We start from the raw sequence: 19,186 nt of genomic DNA, 5'->3' as shown, positions 1-19,186 counted from the left end.
TTCCAACTGATTGCTAAATTCTATAAATTCTCCCTTGAAAATATATACAAACTCATTTACTTTTCTCCATTTCCATTACCACCACCTTAATATAGCAATAATAAGCTAACATTACACTTACATGCTTTATGCATTTTACATATACAACTCATTATGACACTGTTGGGAAATGGGTACTGTTGGAAACATTTTGAAATAGGCAAAAGAGATTACTGGTTGTCTTTTCAATGACATGCTGGCATTTTCTAGCAAATTTCCAGGGGTGGTCTTGTTCTATGGAATTATGAGCCTTTGAAGGTCTTTGGCTAGTTAGTCTGTTTGCAACTCCATAGAGATAGAAGTTTCCCTGTAGAGGGCTGGTGATGATACAGATGTTTCTTGTCCATAATAATATATGCATTTTTCTGGTCATGGCATTGCAAGTGGTTTTGTCTGGTAGAAAATATAAACTTTAAATCAAATTCTCATTTAAACTAGTTTTAACATCACACTGGCTTCCTCAATAATTTGTGAGTTAAATAAAATTTTTAGCTGGGCACGGAGGCTCACACCTGTAATCCCAGCACTTTGGGAGGCCAAAGTGGGCAGATCACAAGGTCAAGAGATCAAGACCATCCTGGCCAACATGGTGAAACCTCATCTCTACCACACACACACACACAAAAATACAAAAATTAGCTGGGTGTGGTGGTACACACCTGTAATCTCAGCCACTTGGGAGGCTGAGGCAGGAGAATTACTTGAACCCAGGAGGTGGAGGTTGCAGTGAGCTGAGATTATACCACTGCACTCCGGCCTGGCGACAAAGCGAGACTCCATCTCAAAAAAAAAATAATAATAATAACATTTTTGACATGTGATTATTTTATATTTTTATAAGACTTATGATTGTACCCTTTTGAAAATTATATTTTAATAGTACTACTTTCATCTCAATTTCTAGTTGATAATATTGGAACACAATGATTTCTAAGGCCACACTGCTGAGTAAATGGTATTGTCAGGACTTGAACCCTGGCAGGCTGGCTCCACAGTTGGTGCTCTTCATCACCTCACTGTCCTGCCATGGGCTGCCATGCATACCATGATCACTAAAGCTAATACTGTCTTTCTGCTGGATTACCACAATAGCCACTGGTCTATTTTCTTCCTCTGTTACTCCTTACTGACCTATTCTTAATGACGTAGCTAGGGAAATCTTAAAATGTAAAGCTTTCAATTGTCTCCTACTGCCCCCAGGTAAAAAAGACAAACTCTCTCCCAAGGTTATCTTATGCCATTTTCCAACTTCATCTCCCACGATTTTCCTCCAGCTACTACTCTCTCCAGCCACACTAATCTTCTTTTACTTCCTTTAATGTGGTCAATGCTTTCCTGACTCAAGATTTTGGCATGTGTGGGTTGTACCCTGGATCACCCTCCTCCCTTCTCTTTGCTTGGAATAACTCCCACTCATCTTTCAGGTCTCAGTATATATGTCCCTTCTCAAAGAGGGCTTTGCTGGCTGATATGATTTGGATTTGTGTCCCTGTCCAAATCTCCTGTCAAATTGTAATCCCCAGTATAGGAGGAGGGACCTGGTGGGAAGTGACTGGAACATGGGAATGGATTTTCCCCTTGCTGTTCTCATGATAGTGAGCTCTCAAGAGATCTGGTTGTTTAAAAGTGTGTATCACCTCTACCTTTGTCCTCTTCCTCCTTCTCTGGCCATGTAAGATGTGCCTGCTTCCCCTTCATTTTCCATCATGATTGTAAATTTCCTGCGGCCTCCCCAGCTATGCTTCCTGTACTACCTGTGGGACTGTGAATCAATTAAACCTCTTTTTAAAGAAATATTACCCAGTCACTGGTAGTCCTTTATAGCAATGTGAGAATGGACTAATACAGAAAATAGGTATAAAGAAGTGGGGCATTGCTATAAAGATACCTGAAAATGTGGAAATGACTTTGGAACTGGGTAACTGGCAGAGGTTGGAAGAGTCTGAGAAGGCAGGAAGATCAGGGAAACTTTTGAATTTCCTAGAGACTTGATCAAAATGCTAGTGATATGGACAATGAAGTCCAGGCTGAGGTGGTCTCAGGCACCTCAGGCACTGTGGAACCTTGAACCTTGAACTTGATAGTGATAATTTAGGGTATCTGGTGGAAGAAATTTCTAAGCAGCAAAGTGTTTCAGATGTGACCTGGATGCTTCTAACAGCATATAATCACATGCATGAGCAAAGAGATAACCTGAAACTGGAACTTATATTTAAAAGGGAAGCAGACCATAAAAGTTTACAAAATTTGCAGCCTATGTGGTAGAAAAGAAAAACCCATTTTCTGGAGAGGAATTCAAGCCAGCTGCAGAAATTGGCATAAGTAAAAAGGAGCCAAATCTTAATAGCCAACACAATGGGGAAAATGCCTTGAAGGCATTTCAGAGACCTTCACAGCAGCCCTTCCCAAATGTTAATAACCAAGACAATGGGGAGAATGCCTCAAAGGCATTTCAGAGCTGTGCCAGTCCCTCCTATCACAGGCCTGGAGGCCTAAGAGGGAAGAATGGTTTTATGGGCCAGGCCCAGGGCTCCACTGCCCTGCACAACCTTGGGACACTGCTCCCTGTGTCCCAGCTGCTCCAGCTTCAGCCATGGCTTAAAGAGCGCCAGATATGTCTCAGGCATCTGCTCCAGAAGGTGCAAGACATGAGCCTTGGAGGCTTCCACATAGTGTTAAGGCTGTGGGTACACAGAGGGCAGGAGTTTAAGCTTGGAAGCCTCTGCCTAGATTTCAGAGGGATGTATGGAAATGCTTGGGAGTCAAGGCAGAAGTCTGTTGCAGGAACAGAGACGTCATGGAGAACCTCTACTAGAACAGCATGCAGGGCAAATGTGGGATTGGAGGCCCCACACAGAGTCTCAACTGGGTACTGCGTAGTGGAGCTGAGAGAAGAGGGCCATCATCCTCCAGACCCCAGAATGGTAGATCCACTGACAGCTTGCACCATGAACCTAGAAAAGCTGCAGGCACTCAACTTCACAGGGGTGGAGATGCCCAAGGCCTTTGGAGCCCACCCGCTGTATCAGTGTGGCCTGGATATGAGACATGGAGCCAAAGGAGATCATTTTGGAGCTTTAAGATTTAATGACTGCCCTGCTAGGTTTCTGACTTGCATGGGGTCTGTAGCCCCTTTGTTTTGGCTAATTTCTCCCTTTTGGAATGGGTATATTTACCCAATGCCTGTACCTCCATTGTATCTTGAAAGTAACTAACTTGTTTTTTATTTTACAGGCTCGTAGGAAGAAGGGACTTGCCTTGTCTCAGATGAGACTTTGGACTATGAACTTTTGAGTTAATGCTGAAGTGAGTTAAGAATTGGGAGACTGTTGAGAATGGATGGTTGTATTTTGCAATATGAGAAGGGCATGAGATTTGGGAGGGGCCAGGGGCAGGGTAATATGGTTTAGATTTATGTCCTTGCCCAAAACTCCTGTGAAATTATAATCCCCAGTGTTGGAGGAGGGGCCTGGGGGAGGTGATTGCATCATGGGGAGAGATTTCCCCCTTGCTGTTCTCATGATGGTGAGTGAGTTCTCACGAGATCTGGTTGTTTAAAATTGTGTAGCACTTCCTCCTTTGCCCTCTTCCTCCTTGTCCAGCCATGTAAGATGTGCCTGCTTCCCCTTCTCCTTCTGCCATGATTATAAGTTTCCTGAGACCTCCCTAGCTATGCTTCCTGCACAGCCTGTGGAACTGTGAGTCAATGAAATGTCTTTTACTTATAAATTGGCAAGTCTCAGATAGTTCTTTATAGCAATGTGAGAACAGACTAATGCACTGACCCTCAGGCCTAATAGGTCCCCTATTAACCTCTTTGAGCATCTTTCCATTTTCTTAGAACAGCTACCAGTCTTTGATAATCACAATGCAAATCTTTATGTAATAATTGTCCCCCTCACTTGACCAAATCTCTATGAAGGTAGAACTTCACATAATAGGAGCTCAATAAATAATTTTTCAAAGAAATAAATGGATTGATAAACAGAAGGATAAGAGTTACTGTTATGATTGACTTGGTACTATGCTTATTCTTAGGGCCAAAGACTGAAACCAAGCTAGATAAAGAGGCAACAGCCAAAAGACTCTAAGAAACTAAGTCATACTTTTCTGTTCTAGGCATTTGGCATGAGGAAATACAAACCTCTTCCTACTGAAGGAGTTTCATATGGCTATAGAAACCATAAGAAACTCCTACAGCAGGAAAAGCTTGGAGTTACTATACCCAAACTGAGCAGCTATTGTGGGCTTATTCATTTATATTTCTTATAGCCATACTTGGGCAGTATATGCCTGCTGAATTTCATCTTGATGGGTTGTTAGGTAGTCATGTAGCTTGAGGTAAGTTGAAATTCTGTGTCTATCACACTTCAGTGAAATATCAATAAAATGTCATTTTGAAGAATAAAATATTAAGGGGCAGCTTTGAGACAGACGCTGACTTCAATAATTTTTACAGGACTCCGGTCAAACACTGCCTTATCATACCATCAGCTACTCAACAGTGAAGCGCTGGAGCACTTTGGAACTGTTTCTAGGTTAGAGAAACCCAAGGTAGAGCTTTGTCTTTTTTATCTACTTTTTAAAACCCAACATCCATACAATTTTGGGAAAAAAGGAAGAAAGACTACTCACTACACGTAGCAGATACAAATAAAGCCAAATTATTCTTTTCAGAAATGAAAAGTGAGGATATGACACTTGTTTCAGATCATCTTTCTTTCTCTTTGCTTTTCTGACCTAAATGAACAGAATGTGATTTGAAAATTTGCTTTGCTTTTCCTTGAAAATAGTCTGCTTAAAAGGCCACATCCCAGGGACTCAGATGCCATCACAGCTTACAATGCTATCACTGCATTTTTAGTTCTCAGCTTAATATTGGAATGTAGTTTAAATGCCTATCATTTTCCCTGGCTTTGATAAAGATTTAAAATATTGGAAACCAATACTTTTCACGTACCGTTTCTTCTTTACATGGAACAAAATTAGTTTATCTTGTAATTTTGTGAAGGTTTCTTTCCCTTAATTCAACACGTTTGGCTGAGCTTTCCAATGAAAAGTTCAGTTCATTAGAAGTGACCTTAACGGACTTAACATATATTGGTGGTGACAGGGTGCATACTTTATTTTGGCACACAAGGATCCCATTAATTTGTCTTTGTCACTCTCTAGGGCTCTGCTAAGCAACAATTCAGATTTAGCTTTCTGAAAGTAGCTACAGAATGAGCAACTGTGGTGACAGAGGGAGGGGCTGATAAATTTAGAACTTCTTGGTTTGCAATCAAGGCTTTTCTAATGACTACATCAAAAGGGCTCTATCTGCTCGTGAGTTTATTATTGATTCTGCTGTCTCTGGGTATGGAGATCAAGTATATTTAACTGAGAGGAGAGAGAGGTTGCTTTTTCACCCAGGCAGCTTCTGAACTTTTCTTACTCATTTTTGTAATTCCTCATAAATCTCTTTTTATTGAAATAAAGATTTGTCTCTTAAACTCTGGGCTAACTCAAAAGTATGGTGCTTATAAGTGAGTCTTCAAAGACCCTCAGGAGTGTAGACAAAGAAAGGCAGTAAGGTGGTGTGAGCTGGGAACCCATTAGCTGAGTTTTGAGTTAAATATTGTTGTTCTCTCTCAAATGCCATTAGATACAAGATGTATGAGGCAGATACAACAGCTGCCTCAATTTCTCTATTTGTAATAAATCGTTCTTAGACATCTTAACTCCCTTAAATATTCTCTAGGAAAATGAATGATGCTAGAAAAGGCCTAATCATAACAACACTTTATACACATAGCACTTCCTGCATACCGGGTACTTTACACAGATTAACTTAAACCTCAGAAGAACCCTATGAGGTAGAGATTATTATCATCCTCACTTCACAGGTGATAAATGGAGGCATATGGGGTTAAATGACTCCCAACGTCAAGATTCACACACAAGCTCTGTGTCTCTGGGGCCCACACTTTTTGTCACTGTGCAGAGCTGTCTTGCATGGAGGCATGATCAAAAATCAACTTGTTTTTTACTCTGATTCCAGCAGGATTGTATCTGTGCTAGGGCATACAAATACTGAGACTCACCCCTCACCAGTTCACACAGTTGGCAGCTTAATATATCTGAAAAAAATCAACTTTAGGAAATTATCTGTGACTTCTATAGCCTGTTTTTAACATATAGGTAGGAATATCTGAGGTACGCATAATGATACAAAATATCTGATCACTTGCTATGTAAAAACATCATATATCTTTCCCCAAGTACTAGTTTTGGAATCAAAGCCAGATTCAAATCAGTTTGATCATAATCTGTCAAACATCGGTTCACATCAACATCCCCCTCAAACCCTTTCAATGTATATATTATATTCTTTTATCATTTATTTCTGATGTTTATGCATTACCATGTAGTAGCTTAACTATTTGATATTTTACCTTAGAGGCAGATGAAATTCTAATATATGCTGGTAGAGAATTTGGAAATTCCACAAATAAGTCTCCTGAACTCCTTTTTAAATCAGTAACCCTCTCATGCTATAATACCCAAACATCAAATTGCATTTCTTATAGACAGCTAGCTCATTTCTTCAGTCTGTGGATAGACAACCAGTACTCAACACTTTGGTCACAATCCTATTGCTCTTGTGATAAGAATGCACTAAAGGTTTCTTGAGGGCAAAGACTATGGTTATTTTCGCAATACCTGCACCTGGTACATAGAATGGCATAGGGCAAGCAATTTATAGGTGAGTTTAGCTTCCATCATTAGGAGGTGTGAACAATGTAGCAAGTCTAGTGGCTCTCTAAAGTCATCTAGAATACGGAATTAGCCCAAGAAATTATATTAAGCACTTTGCTGCTGCAGATAATAGGGAGGAGGCCAGAAAGAAAGGTGTTGGAAATGAGAGAGGTCAAGACTATTGTAGGGGAAGGGTTGATGCTGCCTGGCCAGGGTGAGGCTTTAGCTCTACCATATGCCAGTTTTCAAAATTAAGTGCTTTTTTATCTTATAATTCTAATGCTCAACTCTTTGCTGCTTGAACATTCTTTTTGTTGATTGAATAATCTGTGAAGTGTTTAAATTTCTTGATCTTAGATTTCTTAAGAATCATGAATCATCTCACCTGTTTCTATACATAAACAAGATATTCCTCATTACTTTTCTGTAGCCTGAGATTCATAGAGAATATAATTCAGGTATCTCATATTTAGAATATAAATAGTAACACTATATGGACCCATCAATGATGTTTGGTGTTCACTACATTTTGAGGAGGGATATAAAAACACATGTCACACAATTAACATTTCTAGCCACTTAAAAAAATATTAATTCACCTTCTTAACCACTGAGTTAAGTCATCTACATTCTTAGACTACTTATTGGGTATAAATATGGACTAATGAAAACATATGCTTAAATATATCTTTAAATACTATTTTCAACAAGGTAAACAAGGCATTTAATGATTACAGAATCACCATGGTGACTCTTATTGGCTTTTCTATATGCATCTAATTCCTTGTGGGTTCTGTTCACATAGATGCATGACAGGAATTTCCCTTTGCTTCTTATTCAATAAACCCCACTGCTAAGCTGATGCCATCTGGCATCCAGATACTACTGCTGCCTTCTGCTTACTTACTTTTCTTCCTCTTCTTCTTCTTTTTTGTAATGGCTCACAACAGGGTTATTTATGGCAATGCATTTAAGCCCTGACTATTATGTTGAAGCACAAATATAGTCTCCTAACCATGCAAAGCCGTTGACTGAAAATCTAGTAAGATAACTCAAGATCTTTTAAAATGCAAGATCAAGGCACAAGAACTACCCAATCTTACCTTTGAAAAAATGGCATCATTAACGCTCTCCACCTGGTGAATGCCAGCTATTTAACAAGAGAATGCCTGGATAAAATGGTTATGTTGGCCACACCGTGTCCAAAGCAACTGGCATATCCCATTGTTCTTCTGAGCCATTGAAGAACTACTGGCAACTGAAATATATCTGGAAGAACTTGGCTTCCCTAAGTGCCAACTGGTCCTCACTTTCTCTACCTGGGATGCCTTGTTTCAGAGATCAGGAAGAGCATCTAAAGCATCCAGACTATACCTTTTTTTTTTTTTCTTTTTTTCACATGAGTCCCTTAGCAAATTACACTTTCTAGGGCATTAGGTGGCCTGTTAGCAGCCTGAAGGAGTTAAGGAAATGAACAATTTCCTTCTGGTTCCAAGTCAGACAGGCTTTTTAAGGTAAGCTGAATGACTTCCTATCCAACAACATTTCTTTAAATGTCCTAGGGATCATCATTGTATCATTTTTCCTCAAGAAATGAAGCTATTGGAAGGGTCACACTATGTACTTGCCTGGGTGATGCGTGTCAGGCGATAGTGATGTTTATGCATACATCTCAACCAAGACTAAAACTACAGTATAAAAATAAGAGGTGGAAAACCTGTCAGTAATTTTTTTAACTTTCACTTGATTAACAAATGTAATTGTACTACCACTTTGCAGTTCCAATTCCCCACCTAATAAAGGTACACTTTTGACTTTCCAAAAAGTCCTAGAAAGCTATTCCTACATATTGTTCCACGAAAGCAACCAGATGGGCTCAATCTGGCATTTAAATGATATATCCTAAATCTAACAGCACTCTCAACAGCTGGAGGGAAATTTGAAATGACATAGTTTGAACCTTAACAGAAGATAATTTTATCAGTCTTTTCCCCATCCCCCCTTTTCTACTACTAGAATGGCACTGCTATTACCCTCTCCCAGACTCTCCCAGAGTCTTAGGAATTGTAGAAGTCTACCTCAACGGTCAGAGGCATTTGAACCAGGGCGACTCCATCTCAAATAGGCACTGGGTAAAATGAGGCTGAGACCGGCTGGGCTGTATTCCCAGGAGATTAGGCATTCTTAGTCACGGTCTCTCTCTCTCTCTCTCTCTCTTTCTCTCTCTCTCTCTCTCTCTCTCACACACACACACACACACACACATATATACACGTGTATATATATACATATACACGTGTATATGTATACATATACACACACACATAAATATAAATATATATATATATTTTTATTTTTATTTTTTTGAGATGCTCTATTGCTCAGGCTGGAGTTTGGTGGCATGATCTCAGCTCACTGCAGCCTCCACCTCCCAGGCTCAAGCAACCCTTCAGCCTCACACTCCTGAGTAGCTGCGAATATAGGCACACACCACCATGCCTGGCGAAGTGTTTTGATTTTGGTAGAGACGAAGTCTTGCTATGTTGCCCAGGCTGGTCTTAAATTCCTCATGTTGTACATACCTAGAAAATATATTCAGCTGGGCGTGGTGGCTCATGCCTGTAATTCCAGCACTTTGGGAGGCTGAGGAGGGTGGATCACCTGAGGTCAGGAGTTCAAAACCAGTCTGGCCAACACGGTGAAACACTGTCTCTACTAAAGATGCAAAAATTAGCTGGGCACGGTGGCGGGCACCTGTAATCCCAGCTACGCAGGAGGCTGAGGCATGAGAATAGCTTGAACCCAGGAGGTGGAGATTGCAGTGAGCCGAGATCACGCCATTGCATTTCAGCCTGGGCGGCAAGAGTGAGACTACATTTCCAAAAAAAAAAAAAAGAAAAGAAAATATATTCACACAATACTCCTACCTTTCCACCACATGAATCAAATGTGTCGTAACAAACCAATCTGTTGTTGAGGGAAAAAAAATAAACATATAGAAGTATTTCTGAGTTGAAGATTCAGCTTTCTATGATGAATCTATCTATATATCACCACCATGTGAGCCAATCCCCATATTTATTTCAGTGGTTCTATGAAACTGATATCTGGATTTGTATCTTGTGCATGGTGTTTAGTGCAGCCACAATGTTGGTTGTTGGTACATTCTTCTGGTCTATAAAATGTTATTTCTTGGCAATTCAGTTTTTAGTCTTTTATCATTGTTTTCTTCTAAACATCTTAAAGCAGTTACTTCCCAACATATGTTTGGCCTGAGTGCTAACCAATCTTTTCCTAACATTTTGGGGTTACTAAAAGTATCTAACATTGAACAAGGGTATCTTGATATGCTGAAGACATTAATCTGGTGATTTTTCTGTATTATGTAATGAGATAGCTTGGTGATAATATTTTCACTTTCCATATGGGGAAATAAATGATAATTACTGCTTTACTACAGGACTCTCCAATGTTAGCTGGAGCCAAAGCAAGAGATAATAGTTGTGGACCACTCTTCTTGCCTCGCTGTAGCAGTTCAGAAGTGACAGTCACAGCTTCTAAACATTACCATTTAATTTAAGCAGTATGAGTCTCTTTGGTGGGGGAAAGGAATGACTTGCTGACAGTTGATCATTTTTTTTCATCATGCTTCAGAGAGTAATTATAGGTCGTTACATACATTTAGAAACCAGTCTATGTGGTTTAAGAAAAGATGGAATTAAGGCCATGCAACATTATGTTTTTTAAATTCAAAATCAATATAGATTTAAAAACATGTGACACTTAGGATCTTTCTTAGGGTGCAGTGCACTAAACACATAAAAGTGTATTAAAATGTGGAAACCATATACCTTTCATTACATTATTCTACAGCTGTCATTTATTTTATTTTGGTATAAAAGTAATTATTATTCTGAGCACAATAGTATACATTTCCTTTACCCTGCACCAGCACTCCAATTACAATCTACTCCAATTCAGATTAATCATGCCAAAATGGCAATTTCATTACACTAAGAGTAGATCTTAATAGTTTAATATATGGCTATACTTTCAATGGCTAAAGCTATGTTTAACTACTTTAGAGACTTTATTAAGATTAAAGTTAAACGTAATGCATCTTAATCAGACCTTTAGTAGAAAACATTCATTACAAAACATGGTTGACGATGGCCTATGTAATGCTTCTGTGGATGCATTAAACTCCACTGTTAGCTTTCATCTGAAAGGCATCTAATAATGGGAAGATGTTTACTGATGTAAGATGTTTCTATTTATTTTCAATTTTGTATTATTATTTACCATCAGCCAGAATGCAAGATTATACATAGGATTACACTTTAGTCCAAGTGACAAAATACAGTGTACAAGAGGAAAAGAGTTTATTTAGGTAAAATAATACATACCTGGTTTCAAACAGATTTAACCCAATAGCATATAAAAGGAGTCACCAGTTCTAATTATATAGCATCTTTCTGTGTCTTATATAGGACCTTACTGGATTAAGAAGTTATTAATGCCCCCCTAAAAAGAACTGCTTATTTACTCCTCAGCAACAAGAAGGCCTGTCAAATCAGGTACTGGTGGAGGAGAAGTAAAAAATTGTAAGCCTTCATATATTCATTTCAAGGTTACATCGTGATCTTTAATCACTTCCTTTCCTCCAAAGTTCTGCAATGGTTAGTTGTTTTTTCTCAAAGAAGTCAAAAAGTTTGCTGTAGTAACTTTACATTACAGAAATAATTTATGTTTGCTTAATTATCCTTTTAAGTAAAAATACGTGTTTCCTGGGCCAGGCGAGGTGGCTCACGCCTGCAATCCCAGTACTTTGGGAGGCTGAGGCAGGCGGACTGCTTGAGGTCAGGAGTTTGAGACCAGCCTGGGAAACATGGAGAAACCCACTGTCTACAAAAAAAATTAAACTTAGCCCGGTGTGGTGGCCTGCGCCTGTAGTCCCAGCTACTCAGTAGGCTGAGGTGGGAGAATTCATTGAGAATGGCAGGTTGAAGCTGCAGTGACTTATGACTATGCCACTGCACCCCTGCCTAGGTGACAGAGTGAGGCCCTATCTCAAAAATGAAAAAATAGGGAAAAAAAGTGTTTCCTAATGTGTGCATCTTTTTTATGTGTGAAATCAAATGACAGAATACCATTTCTTTAGAAATCACCTTTGGTTATTGTACAAATCTATATTTTGGATTTCTTGTGCACTCAGGTACACAACTGTGTTCTGGCAAACCACATCAGATTTAGATTCAAATAGAATGAATCTGAGAAAATTCTAAATTGCATTTGAATAGGTTGCAATGTTAATTTATATCTCCAGTAAAATTTGGAAATCATTTTGTATCCTACATGCTGTACTATTAACTCTTGGAGGGTAGGTGACATATCTTAAGTGCCAGTGAATAGCACAGAGCTTAGAACTTACATTAAATCAGTTAATCTAGAAAAATTTTCAACCTGAGAAATTTCTTGGGTCATTGATGACATTGTTCAATCAATTGTATCTCCTCATTTGTAAAGTGATGTAGCAGCTATGCCTATCAGTGTTTTCTAATGAAATCAATACATAAACTTATCAGCCAATCAATCAACCACTTAATCTACTTTTGTCTCTCTTTGTTTCCTCTTCCAAAGCATCTGGCAAATCTGTGCCTCACGGTTTTACAGATTCCATGGCCTTGATAAAATTGAGCACACATGGGACATAATCAAGTAGGGCAAAGAACTAGGTCCACCCCTAATATCAATCCCAGAAAGAAAGAGAAAAGAAAAGTTAATGAACTTCCTTTGCCTCTCAGGTATACTTTACTTGCTCTTTAATTTTTGTAAGCAACTGTATTGCAAAACTGGGAGAGTGTGAAAAGCAGCTCAGACTTTCCCATCAAATCTATGTTATATCATCAGCTGCAGCCTGGGCCTTCTCACCTTTGGCCCCTTGCCAAGAGAGGAGGTCCGATTTTGGAGAAGAGGGTAAGCACTACACCTTCATTTACTTACTTTAGGCAAAACAGAAGTATTTACAATGTAATCATCAGTTTTGATAAACACTTTTTGAAACTAATCAATCTTTAATTGAGAGCCAAAAAGCCTCCTTTCACCTTTGGTGAGATGATTACACTTAGTTCAGAACCCATGAAAGCTACAACCAGTGATACACTGCTTTCTTTAAACAAATCAGTTTCAAATGTAGAACAATTTGTGCTTTTAAAACTTACGAGGGCTCCTCTGACACAGCAGCTCCTTCTTCTAGTTCTTGAGCTTGTTTGAACCATGGCAACTTGGCCTCGACTGGAAGTTTCTCTGAGAATTCAGTGAGTGCACATACAAGAGAAGAGGTTAGAACCCATCTGGGATTTTAGGAAAATTCCTTATTCTCGTCACCAAGAAGTTACTATGTTGACAAACACGAATAATAAGTTTTTAGGTAAATTGCTGCCTCTGATGATGGTTATATCTAGAAAAATAAAATCGAATTTTAAAATGTTTAATAATACTAGTTTGTGTACAAGTTTCCTCTTTATAATGATTAATAGCAAAGGAAAATCCTTTTATTATGAAAGTTGTAAGTGTAGGAGCACTAGCTCAATATGCATATAAAGAATCATCGAAGTGTCTTTTCACCATTTCCTCTTGAAAAGGTAGAGCAGCATGTACCTTGGAAAACAAAGTACAATCAATTATATTGTGATACTTTCATAAATTCTAACTTTTTTTTTTTTTTTGCCTTTTAGCTAAGTGTGATCTATGTCACATTGCCAAAAACAAATTCTGTCACTCTGAAATTCACAAACCATTGGTTTAGATATCTGACTCATTCGATACTACCCCAAGGCTCACTGACAACTGGAATATGTGCAAATGAGGGCTCATAACACATAATTTGACTTATTTCGCCTATTTATCTATCTCTGGCCAAACAATTCAAAACGAACTTCTAGTTACTTCCTGGGAAAAAATTGGGGAGGAGAAAAATGAAGAGGGAGGTTATAACTGCTCCTACAGAAGTAACTGCCAAGATTCCCATTCTAGCATATTTATTAGGGTCATTTATGGGGATATTTGCCTTTATAGTATGAGCCAATGACGCTCTATCACCATTTTATAACATATAATTGCAAGGATGAAAGAAATATGTCTATACATATATGCACCATAGAATTATCTGGTATTTTAATGATGTTTAGAGAGCCAGGCTCACTCCTTAGTTGTGAAAATCCAGATTGATTCTTGATAGTTAACTGCAAACTGCTTTTCTTTCTGTGAAGTGGCTTGGTGAAGATAAAGCTAATAAATAATTGACTATTTTAAGTTACGGGCATCACTTCTTGTTCTCTATGCACAGCAATTGTTTATAGTCAAAAAGCAAAGCAAGTGAGAAATGTAAAACTGCCAAAGCCAAAAGGATTTGCTCACATTTTAAACATAGCAACACAGTACCTATACATACATCATGTTACAACTACCACAACTAACCCAGTAAATGACTCAGTCGGCCAGGCACGGTGGCTCATGCCTGTAATCCTAGCACTCTGGGAGGCCGAGACGGGTGGATTGCCTGAGCTCAGGAGTTCAAGACCAACCTGGGCAACATGGTGAGAAACCCCGTCTCTACTAAAAAAAATACAAAATATTAGCCGGGCACGGCATCATACACCTGTAGTCCCAGCTACTCCGGAGGCTGAGGCAGGAGAATTGCTTGAACACGGGAGGTAGAGGTTGCAGGGAGCCGAGATCGCACCACTGCACTCCAGCCTGGGCAACGGAGCCGAGATCGCACCACTGCACTCCAGCCTGGGCAACAGAGCGAGACTCTGTCTTAAAAAAAAAAAAAAAAAAAAAAAGACTCAGTCAATGAGGCTGTCTCTGATGGCGTAAGTTAGCTCTCTGTCTTTCAATAAGGAAGCATTCAGTTTGGCACTAATAGTAAACTTGCAATACTTTATTGTTCTTTTGAACTAAATCCTGTCAGACACACCTGTGGCAACCTCCTCCCACAGTTGAGGTCGCTGATGATAGTCAGGAGTTAAAGGTAACTTACTGTATGTGGAAGTTACTATATTCCAGGCACTAGGTTAACCACCTTGTTTATGGTATATCTTATTTAACCTTCACATAATCTCTGATTTAGATACTATTATTATACCCATTTTACAGAGGAGGAAACCAAGGCTTTGAGAGAGGTGTATTTATTAAAATAAATCAGGATTTCTGAGGTTTTTTGGTTTCCTTTTATATCATTAATTTAGATTTTATGATGCCATTCATTTGCAATTAGGACTACCTATAGTATAATAAAGAGCTACACTGTGACTGATTTTCAGAGAAATTTAATGGCTTAAAGAAATAAAGAAATGGGAGCCATATTTAATATTAAAAATTAAAGGAGATTTAAAGAGTTATTTACCTCTGAATGGTTTGTGATTTTGAATTTTTCTATTCCATTGGCACAGACAAGTAACAATACTTGTACAGAAATCAAATTCGTATTCTTGCTAATCTGAGACACCCAGTGTAATTATAAGAAGTCTGGCTCACTAAATGCTTAGTTCTACACTTCCCTAAAATTTATTTTTATTAATTCCTGCAATATCTATTAAACTCTGATATATTTTAAGTTATGGTTCTAGAATTCAGTCTCATATTAATGTTTTAATTTTCAATATAAAAGCGATAGTTTTCTGTTTCATCAGTTTGAAGTATGAGACTTCCCAATGTACTTCAACCTTAGCAAAACAGACATACTTGGGTTCATTCCCTTGTTTTTAAAGGCAAGAAATGTGGATAGTAAATCAAACATATATTTCTAGGATATCTGGTCTCTCTTTAAGCAGATACATCTGCATTCTTCAGCAATAGTCCTCAAACAACTTTATGACTTGGGAGATAATTATATAAATACATTTCTACATGTAGTGGTTAATGAAATTTTGCAATCAAAATCATTTGAAAGATTCTTTAAAAGAATCAAATTCCTTTAGTAAAGTTATAAAGAATTGTTACTAAGAATACTTGGGATACTTAAAAATGTTCTAAGGAGTTTAAAACACATCTGACTACACACAACAATTAACAGGCTGGTAATAGAGCACCTGTCAAGTTACCTTTGGGTTTATAGCAGGGAGTGGGTATGATGCATTCCTCTTTTATGTGGGGCTTTGTTTTTGGGCTACAGCCTCCTGTGTGCATTCCTCGATGGTCGATGCAGAGGACCACACGGTATCTGAGGCCCTGGCCACATGTCACCGTGCACTGGAAAGAGATTGCAAGAGAGAGGAGACTCGTAGGCAAAGCCTTGTTTACTTTTCTTCACTTTGCACCTAAAACTTTTAATCTAAGTTTTCTTTTCTTTTTTTTCTTTTTTCCACACGAGGACTCCTGGTAAACTTACACCATTTCTTACCAGTCAAGGGGATCTTTGTTCTATTTGGCTATTTGAGGTGGAGCTCGCTGAAAATTAAATCACTTTCAATTCCATAGCTTTGGATTAATCAGTCAGCAATGTTTAAGTACCCACTGTGTGCAAAGTCTCAAACCAAGCACCAAAAAGAAGAAAGGAGAAAAGAGACTGTAGAGTGTGCTTAATTTTGATTACCAACACCGTATTTTATTTAGTTACTTTGCTAATGACTGCTACTTCCAAAAATATGGGAAATACCTCCACATGGATATGAAAAAATTTAAACTGCGATTATAGCTAAATTATATTGCAGCATTGTCAATCCAATTGATTACATTGAAAGGCAAAAATAATATTTAAAAGAACAGATTGAATGACCAGATGCCCAATGTAGATTGCACCTCTAATGGTTCCCCATGTCTGGTAACGTGTCTAGATGCAGAAAATGTCACAGCTCTGATCTGCTGCCACGAAGCCACAGGGCTCAGTGAAGAGTCTTTTGTCATTTCTGAGGCTGAGGGCACAATGGCTTATTTCATCTTTCTATTTCCTTTGCCACTTTCCTTTCTGCATTAGCAGTCAGGAAACCCTGAATGACATTTTATGTTTAATTACAGCAGGTTTCCTAACATCTATAAGTTTTTTGTTTTAATTATCTTACTTCATTCCAATTTTAATTTTTGTGCTATTTTCATTTCATCTTCCTCCCTCCTCCAATGACTAATATACATAGTTTTAATATCAATCTACTTAGACCCTTTTGGATACAAAGCATAATACATACAAAATGAAATCAAACTTCTGGTCTACTGAGCTCTATCATCAAAGCAGCTTTTACAGATTCAGGATCAGTCATTCAGCCTCAATTACCCTTGAAAGGCAGTTGTTTCCCCTTTGCCATTTGAGGGAACATTGTCTGGGGAACAATAGAGGCTTCTTGAAGAAACTTGAAGAAAGACATTTTAAAAAAAACATCATTTACTTTTGGTCATGCTGGATTTGGGGCATTTCTACTCCAGGAGCTAAGCTGGTAGGCTTCTAGACACCTCAAGAAGTGTGGAGCTGCTCAGGGTACCCGGTGGGGCCATGATGATGAGAGGGAAGAGTGGACTTACTCTCCTAATGAACAAAGAAAGAAGGCACAGTTACCGGAGACCACTCCTGTGCCAGCCATTTAGGGCAGTCAAAAATGTTGCAGGGCTGCGCGATGGGCATCTTAGGGGTGTACATGCATTTCCACTCTTCCACTGAAGTGACATGCCCCTGGATGTCCTCCTCCACACAGGAAACTGCCCGGCTCTGGATGCCCCCCCCACACGAGGAGGAGCACGCGGTCCATGGGGTGGCCTCCCACCTACAGAAGCAAGGGGAGTCATCAGGGCAGACATGCACATTGCTAAGCCTCCTCAGTGACCGGTCGACCAACCCATTCCCCGTGCCTACTGGTAAAATCAGGTTCTGAGAGGCTAAGGTCCAGAGAACCAAAAGCCATCTATTGCCCGAAATCTGATGAGTGAGAGAGAAGGATTCAACACTGGCAAAAGGGCTCTGCAAACCGTGAAGCTCTACACAAATGTAAGCCATTACAGTTCTGAGAGCTGTCCAGAAGGATATCTGTGCTGTCTGTAACCTACTCAGAAGATGTAGGATGTAGTTCTATCCTTCTCCCATAGTTTCAAGATATGTGTATATAAAATTTATTTTCATTAAACCCATTAGGCATCCATCTCAAGACTAAAGTGGTATACTCAGTTAACACTAATGGTTTGCACCTGCAGATACTTTTTATTTTCAATGTAATACTTTATTACTTAACTTCTAGGTATTTTTTTATAATAGAAGCAGCTCATAAAAGATGAAGGTAAACAAAAGACCCTCTCCTTTGCTTCTGCAATCGTCAGCTTTGGGACCACATAGATTCAGCACAATTCTGATGTTCAAACTGTGCTATGATTATTAAGCTGAGGAGCAGAAGTGTTAATATTATCTACATATTCCCTAACTGTTCAGGGATACTGGTAGTTAGAGTTCCTCCAGTAAATAACTCTTGGAACTGTGAAGAAGTTTGGTTTGGGTTGGAAGGCTAATGGCATCTGAAAGTAGATACATAGTTAAGTAGGGTAGAAAATAACAATATGTCAAAACATTTAAGAGACTTCCACTGATTTTTTTTCAGAGCTTTAAACAGTTCTGAAGCATTAGGTCCCAGATGCAGAGAGAGATCTTTGCCAAATGCTCTTCTCTCCTCCTGTCGCTTTAGAGAATGTAGAATTTCTAAAAACAGAAACATTGGGACTGAGTGAATTGAGATTATCTTTTTTACATATATTCTGCTTATTGATGAGGATTGCTAAGGAGATTTAAGATTTCTCTTAGAATTATGAGAGATATAATTTTAATGAGAGAAACAAAATGTCACCGGGTTGATCCATTTGAATAGTTAAAATTTTAAAATATTGCACAGGTACACCATCGAGACATTAATTATTCTGTAGTCAAGTTTTCTGTGTACATGGTGAGTTTGATTTCTCTTCTGCATAAGCCTGAATCATGTGTTTTTCCTAGTTACAAAGGGTTTTCCTTCACATTTTCTCTACACTGTTAAAGTTTAGGCAACAACTGTTATCTCCACTGCCAAAAGCCAAGACATGCTGCCAGATACAATATTTTCCTACGTGTATTTCCCCAGGAGACACATAAGAAAATGTCATGGTGGGGAAACTGAGGCCCTCTGTTTGGCCCTTGGGAGACCTTCTGATCTCTTTCAACAGAATGAAGTAGCTCTGTAGAGAGTTTCTCTTACCAAGGGGTAAGACAAATTCTCCTTTGTCTCCACACAAATCTCTGCAGGGCTTCCTTCCGGAGATGAATAACAGGCCTGATTCAGATTGAAGTTGGGTTGAATATGTAAGTATGTATTCACATTAGATTTGACCTGACAATGAAGTAGGAATATGTTTTTTAAATGTACATTTAATCACTTAGAATATTAAGATGCCATAAAAG

At 38.7% G+C, this 19,186-nt stretch overlaps 1 protein-coding gene across 4 annotated transcripts in view; it reads right to left on the bottom strand.

Annotated features, from left to right (window-relative positions):
* LOC105489066 (ADAMTS like 1) overlaps positions 1-19,186 on the bottom strand; it is a 950,014-nt gene that overhangs the window by 197,510 nt on the left and 733,318 nt on the right. For all 4 annotated transcript variants that reach the window (XM_011753701.3, XM_011753699.3, XM_011753700.3 and 1 more), the window contains 3 exons: positions 17,330-17,534; positions 15,885-16,032; positions 12,999-13,083 (listed from right to left, as the gene is read on the bottom strand). In XM_011753701.3, the coding sequence (XP_011752003.2) occupies positions 12,999-13,083; positions 15,885-16,032; positions 17,330-17,534 (438 nt within the window). The remainder of the gene's footprint in view (positions 1-12,998; positions 13,084-15,884; positions 16,033-17,329; positions 17,535-19,186) is intronic.

The sequence above is a fragment of the Macaca nemestrina genome, chromosome 14 (genome assembly GCF_043159975.1).
Source record: "Macaca nemestrina isolate mMacNem1 chromosome 14, mMacNem.hap1, whole genome shotgun sequence".
Taxonomy (NCBI): domain Eukaryota; kingdom Metazoa; phylum Chordata; class Mammalia; order Primates; family Cercopithecidae; genus Macaca; species Macaca nemestrina.
The sequence above is the reverse complement of the archived record's forward strand: the minus strand, read 5'-3'. Positions and strand labels throughout refer to the sequence as shown.